Source organism: Choloepus didactylus, chromosome 1, assembly GCF_015220235.1.
Source record: "Choloepus didactylus isolate mChoDid1 chromosome 1, mChoDid1.pri, whole genome shotgun sequence".
Lineage (NCBI taxonomy): Eukaryota > Metazoa > Chordata > Mammalia > Pilosa > Megalonychidae > Choloepus > Choloepus didactylus.
In genome coordinates this window covers 113,524,171-113,535,447 of record NC_051307.1, presented here as the reverse complement: position 1 = coordinate 113,535,447, position 11,277 = coordinate 113,524,171, and the positions used below count along the sequence as shown (strand labels likewise).

Genomic DNA, 11,277 nt, shown 5'->3' with positions numbered 1-11,277 from the left:
TTAAAATTAAAACAAAACAAAGGTTCAGAAAATTTAAAAAGCTGACACAACCCAGTGGGTATTTCTAATTTTTATTTCCTCCTCCTCTGTCCATGTTCCACCTCAACCCTTTATTCACCCTATGAAAATGTTCCCCTTACATGTATATTAATCCTTTCCAAGAATCAAATTAAAATCCATTTGCATGCTTGCATGCCCAGCTGTTTATTCTTAGATATAATGGAGTTGGAGAAGTTCCAAAGTAGAACATCTGGAACAATCAAGGGAAAGAAAACGGCTGCATGGGTTTGGACAGCTCTGGGCCTATGGTGGAGACTTAGGATGATGACATGATTGAATACCATGAGGTCAGGAAAGGAGTGGACTGGGTGAATGAACACAGAATTTCCCATCAAACTGCAGACCAGAAGAGCTCGTGATTTGAAGCTCAAACACAATAGTTTTGTTTTTTTTTTTTTTTTCCATTATAATAGCCATCTTTATTTGTAAAAATCCAGATATAAAATGTATTCTTTCAATCTTTCCAGGTTTTCCTTTTTTACAAAAACAAAAAGGCACATAAAAACCTTCCCCACAGTCATTCCCACAGACAGGTGTTTTTCAGGCAGCCCTCCCCCCTCCCCCCATAGAGCTACATGCTTCATTCCAGGACATGTCTCTTCCCCCACATGCTTCGGTGCTTTCCTACCAGGGTAGAGTTCCGAGTTCCAAGACTGAAGTACACAAAGAGGGGGCAGGTGACGGATGCAGAATGCGTGGCATGATGTTCCACGGCGTGCAGGACAGGGGGTTAGTAGTAGGTTTCCTTCTCCACCCAGCCGCCAGGGCGTCGCCTGATGATGAGTTTTCTGACTTCATCATACACGAAGATGAGAAGAGAGTAGGGGAAGGCACAGAACCACCAGGTGGGTTTGAGGGGATACATCCTCAGGGCAACACCCATTCCAGGGCAGTAGGAAAGGAAAGCAGCAAGGGCAGTCTCTTCGAAGAGGCCAAATATTAAGATCTTGTTCTTCATCCCCTGCTGGAAGACAGAATTCCTCCTGGTCTTACAAATGATCAAGTCAGCCCATTGCACCACTACGATACTGACAAAGAAGGCTGTGTGGCAGGTGAACTCCACAATTTTCCTCTGCTCGTAGGTCCACTGCTGCCCGTAGCTGTCTTCCACGTCGTTGATCCAGCGGTCATCCCAGTTCACTCGGAGGCCCAGCAGGTGAATCGAGAGGAAGCCATTCTCAGCCAGAATCACAAAGTAAGTGAAGAAGCCCCCCAGCGCCTGGATCATACCAATCTGTCCATAGGCCATGCTGATCAGCCGCTCATTCACAAGTTTGTCCGTTTTGGGGTTTCTGGGCTGTCTCTTCATGATGTCACTTTCTGCTTGCTCATAAGCCAAAGAGATTGCAGGAACCATGTCGGTGCCCAGGTCAATGCAGAGGATGGTGACGGTCCCCAGGGGAAGTGGAATGTTTGCAATAATAAATATCAGGAAGGGGGTGATCTCTGGAATGTTACTGGTTAGGGTGTAGGCAATGGATTTCTTCAAGTTATCAAAGATCAGACGACCTTCCTCCACTCCAGTTACAATTGAGGCAAAGTTGTCATCCAAAAGAATCATGTCAGCTGCTTGCTTAGACACATCTGAGCCGGCAATCCCCATAGCAACCCCAATGTCTGCTTTCTTCAGAGCTGGAGAGTCATTTACACCATCTCCAGTTACAGCCACGATAGCACCCTGTCGCTGGCAGCCCTCCACGATGATAAGCTTCTGCTGAGGGGACGTCCTGGCAAACACAATCTCAGTGTGGTACTTCAGAATGTCATCCAGCTGCTCAGAGGTCATGTCCTTCAGATCACTTCCATGTACCACGCAGGCCTTGGCATCTCTGGGGTTCACCTGGCTCACTGGAATGTTCAGGCGGGCAGCAATGTCCTCCACGGTCTCATTGCCTTCCGAGATGATGCCCACACCTTTGGCAATGGCTTTAGCTGTAATGGGATGGTCTCCTGTCACCATGATGACCTTAATCCCAGCACTTCGACATTTGCCCACGGCATCAGGAACAGCAGCCCGCGGAGGGTCAATCATGGAGATGAGTCCCACAAAGCAGAGATTATCAATAGGGAAATTCACATCATCGGTGTCAAACTGGAACCCTTCAGGGAACTGCTCATCCGGCAGGAGGAGGTGACAGAATCCCAGCACCCGCTCCCCGAGGCCACCCAGCTCCAGGTAGGCATTCTGAAAGGCATCTTTCAGCTCCTCATCCAGTGGCTGCTCCTTCCCGTGGAGGAGGATGGAGTTGCAGCGGTCCAGGATCCTTTCTGGGGCACCCTTCATCACCAACAAGTGCCGGGACTCGGACGGGTTGAGATTCTTATGAATGGACAGCTGGTATTTGTTGGTGGAATTGAAGGGTATCTCAACAATCTTGGCATATCTTTCTCTCATTTCTTTCACAGAACCACAGCACAGTTCGATGCATTTTAAGAGTGCTGACTCAGAGGCATCTCCTGCAACCGCCCGCTTGAGAATAGGTAGGTTTTCCTGGTTAGCCTGAAACACTGCCCTGTTACAAAGACCCGCAATTCTGGACAGAGCAAGCCAGGTGGCTGAGGTCTTGTCGAATGAGACACCACTCTGATTCTCTGTAGTATCAGCTTCATGGATTTGATTGTCAAACCACATGTGGGCAACCGTCATCCGATTCTGAGTCAGAGTTCCAGTTTTATCAGAGCAGATGGTAGAAGTGGACCCCAAGGTCTCCACAGCTTCTAAGTTCTTCACTAAGCAGTTTTTCCTTGCCATGCGTTTGGCAGTAAGTGTCAAACATACCGTGACGGTGGCCAGCAAACCTTCCGGCACGTTGGCTACGATGATGCCGATGAGAAAGATGACAGCCTCAAGCCAGGTGTACTCAAGGATCAGAGACAGGATGAAGAAGGACACTCCCAGGAAGACAGCCACGCCCGTAATGATGTGGATGAAATGCTCAATTTCTGCAGCAATGGGAGTCTGGCCTCCCTCCAGCCCAGAAGCAAGGGTCGCAATTCTTCCCATCACAGTGCGGTCTCCAGTGTATATGACAATGCCACGTGCGGTGCCTTCAACACAGTTGGTTGAAAAAAAAGCAATGTTCCTCGTCTCCAGGGGGTTTTCATTTGTGAAATCTGGAGACCTGGTCTGGGGTTCGGATTCACCAGTGAGTGAAGAATTATCCACCTTGCAGCCGTTTGCAGATATGATTCTGAGATCAGCAGGGATTCGGTCTCCACCTTTCACTTCCACCAGATCCCCAACTACAACATCTTCTGCGTTTATGCTCATTTTCTCACCATTTCGAATCACAAGGGCTTGCTGAGGAACCATGTTTTTGAAGGATTCCATGATCTTTGAACTTTTAGCTTCTTGATAATAGGAGAAACAACCAGTTATGATGACAACAGCTGACAGCACCACACCAAGGTACAGATTATCGTTCTGAGGTTCTTCTTCCGTGGCAGCTTGGATGCCAAAAGCCAAGAAACAAAGAATTGCTCCAATCCACAGTAACATGGAGAAGCCCCCGAACAGCTGCCGACAGAATTTGACCCATTCTGGGGTAGTGGGAGGGGGGGTGAGGGCATTGGGACCGTCTCGGGCAAGGATCTCAGCAGCTCGTGCAGGTGTTAAACCTCGGCTCAAGTCTGTTCCGTATTTACGATGAAGTTCATCAAGGCTAAGTTTATGGTCATCCATAGAAACTTCCTTCTTCAGTTCATCCATGTCCTTCTCTTTCTTGGTCTTTTTGTTGGCCTTGTTGCCCTGCTCTGAAACAGCTGCAGGTTCATATTTATCACGTCCAACCCCTTTTCCCATTGTGGCGGTGATCTGTGCCCGGCGCCGGGTCCTGGAGCTTGAGAATCAGAGAAAAGAAAAGAGCAGCTCCCGGCCGAGCGAGCGGGGCCGGGGGAGCCGAGAGGAGGGCGCTAGGGCTGCCGCGGGGCGGGAGAGCGGAGGGCGGCCGGCGGCCCGGGCCGATGCCGCCGCCGCTGCTGCCGCCGGGGCTGCTAACGCTGCTGCTCTCAAACACAATAGTTTTAAGTTGCATAAAAAGAGGTATGCTATAGTTTTGCACATCGAGTAGTAAGATATGGATCATTTGCCCAAGAAGCAGTTCAGGCTGAAAAGAGAAATTGTCTCAAAAAAGGTTAGATCTATTATTCAATTATCAAATTCATAATGGATTATTAAGAGAATCTAAGGGTGTTTGATGACAGACCTATTCCTGATCCCCTGTAGTTGGCATTCTAGAGAGCAAACATGCTCAAGAACAAAATTTTCCTGAATCTTATATAAAATATTTTTAAATGTTCATCCAAACATAAAAAGATTTCTCCATCCTGCAAATATTTTTCCCTAGAAAACAACTTTTGTTTAATACTTTGAAATTCATTTTAAAAGTAAATAAAAGAATTTTGTTGGTGCTGAAACACACATGCTTAAGAGTATCCAATAGTAAGAACTAATTTTGAAATTAAAAAGCCATCAACAGAAATAAAATATCTGAAGTGCATGCCAGAATTTCTTTTTTAAATACTAGGTTGAGTTCATTTTCAAAGCACGATGAAATCCAACTTAACTGAGGTGGGGTTCTTCCTCAACCTGCAAGGACATATTTATTGCTGCCACCAAAAAATACATATTTATGTTAAATGTTTAAAGTTGTTAATCTTACTTTTTATTGATATGAAACTACAATTAGTGTAATGTGACAGAGATGTCCAATTATAGACATATCCATTGACCATGTTGATTGATAACCCCAAATATTATTTCTTAATTAATTTTTAAAAAAATTGCATACTTTCCAAAACATGAAATAGTCATTTTTAACAGATCAGGATTTTGCCCGTGCTTGCCACTGAGGTAAACTAGGTCTTTCTGTTGACTTTACCAAAATCATTTGATGAAATATCTCCAGCTCCTCCTATTTTTCCCCAGGTAAATACTATGGCATATATAAAAATCTATACACAGTTCTTAAATAAATCCAGTCATTAAAAGCAGAGCTGCAAAGACAAGACTGGGGAGTTCTTTTCTGTTCTGTGAAGTTTGGCTCTCTGTGAAGTAAAATTTCATCAAACAGAATGTGCTATGAATTTTAAATATATTTTATGCTAAAAGGAAAAAACCAAATATGCTGTCCTTTCTTGTAGCTTCTCTTTAGATGTGTGTGGTCATTACCTTGGTAACCTTTACAAATGGCAACTGACATCAAAAAAAGAGGAAAAACACTGCTGAGAGCATAAACTTCATGCATTATAGATAATTCTGAGAGCTCAGACTCAAGCAGGCAATAAATAGTTTTAGGATGAACACAAGAAATCTTCCACTTCACAAAGATTCTTAATATACTTTTTAAGGACTTGAAAGATCTGAAAAAAAAATCTTTAGATTTTTCATTTAAGCAAAATAATCTCCAGCCATTTAAAATAATAGTTCAGCTATTTTTGCATTTATCTCACCATAACTGCCAATCCCATTAAAATGTATGGCATTAGTAAATCTGCAAAACAAGTGGAAGACAATCAACAGAGGGGAGAAAATATTTGGGAACCATATATCTGGTAAGGGGTCAATATCCAGAATATATAAAAAATCCTACAACTCAACAGCAAAAGAACAAAAAACCCAATTTAAAAATGGGCAAAATACTTGAATACACATTTCTCCAAAGAAGATAAAAAAATGGCAACCAAACACATGAAAAGATGCTCCATATCATTAACCATTAGAGAAATACAAATCAAAACCACAATGAAATACCATCTCACAATTACTAGAATGGGTATTATTTTAAAAATGGAAAATAACAATGCTGGCAAGGATGTGGAAAAACAGGAACTATACCTTAAAATCCCTTGAATTTCCTTCAAATTAAATACAATTGTACATGTTCCCTTCAATGTAGTAGTAAAATACAGTGTTAGTTTGTCCACAATCTACTTCTCCATTGGTATACATTTTTCCTTATGTCACCCATGTAATCACAGTGCCCTAACTCCAGGAAGAATGATAGTCAAAATCTGGGAAGGCTCTCTAATTTGAAGGGTCCAGTGCAAAACGAAACTACAAGGTACCTTGTTTAAAATTTATTAAGAATTTGAAGACTTTGACAGCCAAGCATTAATCTAAGCAGAGGCCATTTTAAGCATGGAGCCTGTGAGACTGCACAGGTTGCATACATATGAGGCCAGCCCTGGTCAAAATATCTAACTGTGATGGTATGGTATCAACTGATTATGGTGGGAATGTAAAATGGTACAGCCACTGTGGAAAACAAGTTGGCAGTTTCTCCAAAAGTTAATCATAGAACTACCATATGACCTGGAAATCCCACTTCTAGGTATAAACCCAAAAGAATTGAAGGCAGGGACTCAGACAGATATTTATCTTAATGTTCAATAGCAGTATTATTCATAGCAACCAAAAGGTGGAAGCAACCTAAATGCCCAGCAGCAGATGAATGGATAATTGAAACGTGGTATATGCATACAAAGGAATAATACTCAACCTTAAAAAGAAATGAAGTTCTGATACATGCCATCACATGGATGAAACTTGAAGACATCATGTTGAAGGAAATAAGTCAGACATAAAGGAATAGATACTATATGATTCCACTTATATGAAATAGCCAGATTATGCAAATCCAAAGAGACAGAAAGTAGAGTACAGGTTATGGGGGGTGGGGGTGGGGGGTTAGGGAGGTGGGGTGACAGGGGCAATGCAAAGTTAATGCCTAATGAGTATGGATTTTTGTCTGGGGAGATGGGAAAGTTCTGGTTATGGGAAGGTGGTGAGGATAGGCAACATTGAGAATGTGATTAACCCCACTGAATGATATGCTTGGGAGTGACTGAGATGGAAAAGTTTATGTTGCACATGTTTCCACAAATTTAAAAAGAAAGCGACCAAAGAGACAGTGATAATTCAATTCAATTCATGATCCTGGACTGGTTGTAACAGTGGAAGAAAAAAGGCCCTAAAGGATACTATTGGAACATATGCAAAAATTGGAATATAGACTGAAGTTTTATATCAATGTTAAATTTCTTGAACCTGATAATTATATGTAAGGTATTTACATAAGTGAATATCCTTGTTCTTAGGAAATGTACATGGAAGTATGAAGTGATCAAGGAGCACAATATATACAACCTGCTCTCAAATGTTGGGAAAATAGATAAAAGGATAGATAGATAGACGATAGACAGATAGATAGATGGATAGATAATATGATACAGCCAATGTGGCAAAAGTACATCTGGATATCTGGGTGGAAGATACATTGCAATTCTCCTTATGGGTTTTGTATTATTTTTGCAACTGTCCTGTAAGTTTAAAATTATTTCAAAATAAAAAGTTTTTAAAAATCTAGTGAGATAATATATTCATTTTTTAAAAAGCGGAAGTTGCCTTTTTCTTTTGAAAGTAATTTTCCCAAAATTTTATCATGAAAAAATTCAAACATATAGCAAGTTGAAAGAATTTTATATAAAGTAAACACATGTATATTTGCCACCCAGATTCTTCCATTTTACTCTACCTACTCTTCTCAAATTATCTATCTATTCACCCTCCTATCCATCCTTTAATTCATCTAATATTTGATGCATGTTAAAGTAAATTTCAGACATTAGTATGCTTCCCCCTAAATATTTCAGCATGCATATCATTAACTAGAATTCAATATCTGTATATAGGCTTCCTTTTGATATAGCAGTTACATACAATGAAATGCACAAATCTTAAATGCACACTTTCTGAGTTTTAACAAATCCATACCTGTGTGAAATACAAACTCCTATCAAGATACAGAACATTATCTTTACTCCGGACAGTTCTTATTTGCCTCTTTCCACTCCATTCCCACCCCAACCATCCTCCTTGGCTTGTTTTAGTTTCCTTGGCTGCTCAAGCAAATAGCACAAAATGGTTTGGTTTAAATGGTGAGAATTTATTAGCTTATAATTTTGGGGGTAAAAGAAAGCCCAAATCAAGGCATCAGCAAGACAATGGTCTCTCCCTGAAGACTGTGGCATTCTTGGGCTGGCTGCCAGCAATCCTTGGCTCCTCTGTCACATGGCAAGATACATGGCAGCATCTCTTGGTTTCTCCCTTCTCTTCCAGTTTCCGTCGATGTCCAGCTTCTTGCTTCTTGTGGCTTTCTCTCTCTGTCTGAAATTTCCTTCTGTTTATAAAGGACTCCTGTAATAAGATTAAGACCCATCCTGACTGGGCTAGCCCCCACGTACCTTATCTGAAGTAGCCTCATCAAAAGTTCTACTTACAATGGCTTCACACCCATGGGAATGGATTAGATTTTAGAACATGCTTTTGTAGGGTACACACAGCTTCAAAACACACCACTCTTCTGATTTCTGAAAATATTTTTAAAGTCCACTCTTAGGGCTTATGATATCTAAGGTTTTGCCCCTCCTTGAACTATACCTTAAAATCCCTTGAATTTCCTTCAAATTAAATACAACTGTACATGTTCCCTTCAATGTAGTAGTAAAATACAGTGTTAGTTTGTCCACAATCTAATTCTCCATTGGTATACATTTTCCCTTATGTCAACCACGTAATCACAGTGCACTAACTCCAGGAGGAATGACAGTCAAAATCTGGGAAGGCTCTATAATTTGAAGGGCCCAGTGCAAAACGAAACTACAAGGTACCTTGTTTAAAATTTATTAAGAATTTGAAGACTTTGACAGCCAAGCATTAATCTAAGCAGAGGCCATTTTAAGCATGGGGCCTGTGAGACTGCACAGGTTGCATATGTATGCAGCCAGCCCTGGTCAAAATATTTAACTGTGATGGTGTGGTATCAACTGATCAAACTGCATACCAGTCAGCAGAAAAGCAGAGTTATGAAACCTCCTGCTGGACTAGTTATTACCCATTTAGTAGCTGGATGATGGTAGGAAGGTCCTTAGGGGATTCCAGCAATAATAAACATGGATGCGCCAATATTTCAGCCATGGGTGTGGACCCTATTGGTGTCTATTGGTCGAAGCTCAGCCCAGTCCTTAGCAAGCAAACCAGGTCCAACCTACCTTAGTACCTCATTTCCCTGAGTACTAAGGGGTTAAGAATTAGGCCTGCTACCCAAGCTAACCTAATCAGAGAATGTCCCAGTGATGTTTCTATTTGGAGCCATAGAAGCAGTGCCTTTCCCTGCTGTCTTTTTTTTTTTTTGTCCTTTAAGCAGATTTTTCTTTATTAAAATTACAGCTGTAGAACAACTGAATTTCTATCATTTTCATTTACATTTTCTTTGGTCTCCTTTCTGGGTCCCCTGAGTTTCCCTGTACTCATCCTCCTCCTTTTTTGCTCAAATGAGGAAGAACACACATTGCAGCTTTTCCTCCTTTGATGGCTTGTGGCCTGGTTCAGAAGGTGGCCACTCCAAGCATGGTCTGGAGGATCTGATTAAATAGCTCTTCCACTTTATTTTCTGGCTCTTCTACACTCTTCCCTTTCTTTATAGTAGTTTGAACTCGATATTTTTTGTCAATCCATTTCTGAATCTGTTTACTCCTTGTGTCCAAATCATGTTGTCCAATATTTGAAGAAAATATCCGTTCCTTTATCTGTGTCAGTCCAGTTTTGGGTTTAGCTTTTTCCCTTTCTCGGAGCCTGAGCAGTTCTTCGTGGGTCTGGAGTCTCCTCAAGAGCCGGTATTCTGGAGGCTCGGAGCTGCTGCTCCTTTTCACCAGCACAGGTCTCGCGTGTCCAGGAGCTTAATCACGTCTGCTCGGTGCGTGCTGCCTAATCGGTGCTCATCGATTATGCGAATAATTCGCTCACTAATTTTTCTTCCGGTGTTACTAAAAGCTGTTTCACTTTTTACTTTCTTTTTTCTTTCATCCTGGCTTTCTTCTACAGTACTATAAAATTTTGCATGGGTTAGGGAGGAGAGTCTGGGGGCGGAAGCAATAACGGACAGTGGTGCTGGTGCTGTGTTTTGCACGTGTTTACCAAAACATCTTCCAAAGCAGTTCATTTCAGTCTTCACGGTTTGCAGGATTAATTTCTTTAGAAAAAGTGCAGCCATGCTTTTTAGGGAGAACTGCAATCATCCCCAGTTGACAAGGAAAGGCTCTTTTTTAGAGGAGAATGCCAGCTTCCGGGGACATGGCCGACGCAGTGCCACTTCCTCCGCAGGCACGGCTCCTAAGACCACGTCTTCCCCAGGCAGGTTCCTTCATTCACTCCTTGCTCCTCGCCTTTAGCTTTACCGTACCCCGGCCGGCATTTGCTAAGCCCTGCTGTGTCTTATAGAAGAGTACCAAACCAGGGTTTTTTCGGGATTCTGATCAGTTTCAGAGTTTAGTGGAACATATACCTAGTTTTTCTAGATACATGGTCAGACCCAGAGGACAAAACATTGTTCCATAGATGACTCTCAGACCTTGAAATCTAATGAGGTACGCCCTGCATGGTTTTGGAATTGTTTGGGGCCCATGACCCCTGTTTTCCTTCCAATTTCTACCTATGGGAATGGAAATGTTTAACCTATGCCTGTCCCTCCTTTGTATATTGGAAGCAGATAACTTGTTCCCCAGGTTTCACAAGTCTACAGACAGAGGGGAATTGTGCCCATGGCATACCATATGCATAACTGATTATGATGAGACTGTACTAAGCATTATTTCTGAAATGGCTTAAGGCTTTTGAGACATTGTGATGGAATGAATGTATTCTGCATGTAGAAAGAAGATGTCTTTTTGGAGTTCAGAGGGTGGAATGTGGTGGTTTGAAGCTGTACATACCCCCAACAAACATGTTCTTAAATTCAATCCATTCCTGTGCATGTAAACCCATTGTAAGTAGACCGTTTGGTGAGGTTAATTCAGTTATGATGTAGGGTCTTAATCTTATTACTGGGGTCATTTATAAGTGAATGAAATTCAGAGAGAGAGAAAGCCACAAAAGGAGCAGCCAGATGCTGAAACCAGTGGAATAGAAGGGAGAGACCAGGAGATGCCACCATGTACCTTGCCATGTGACGGAGGAGCCAAGGAACACTGACACTCAGCCCCAGAACACCAGTCTTTGGGAAGACAGCATTGTCTCGATGATACTTTGATGTGGACTTTTTTTAGCCTCAAAACCATAAGCTAATAAATTCCCATTGTTTAAGCCAACCGATTTCCTGATATTTGCTTGAGCAGCCAAGGAAACTAAAAACAGCTGCCCTCCCAGCTGGGCCCCAGTGA

At 42.1% G+C, this 11,277-nt stretch overlaps 1 protein-coding gene and 1 pseudogene across 1 annotated transcript; both read right to left on the bottom strand.

Moving 5' to 3' along the window:
• Positions 1 to 464: 464 nt before the first annotated feature.
• Positions 465 to 4,012, bottom strand: LOC119537574 (sodium/potassium-transporting ATPase subunit alpha-1-like). Its single transcript, XM_037840097.1, has one exon. It carries the CDS (start codon positions 3,860 to 3,862, stop codon positions 791 to 793), a length of 3,072 nt encoding a protein of 1,023 aa, XP_037696025.1. The 5' UTR covers positions 3,863 to 4,012; the 3' UTR covers positions 465 to 790.
• Positions 3,908 to 10,112, bottom strand: LOC119521589 (annotated as a pseudogene).
• Between the last annotated feature and the right edge of the window lie 1,165 nt (positions 10,113 to 11,277).

What these genes read in the sequence shown, in the direction of transcription:
- LOC119537574 (XM_037840097.1), bottom strand. Translation starts at nt 3,862, where the DNA reads ATGGGAAAAGGGGTTGGACGTGATAAATATGAACCTGCAGCTGTTTCA.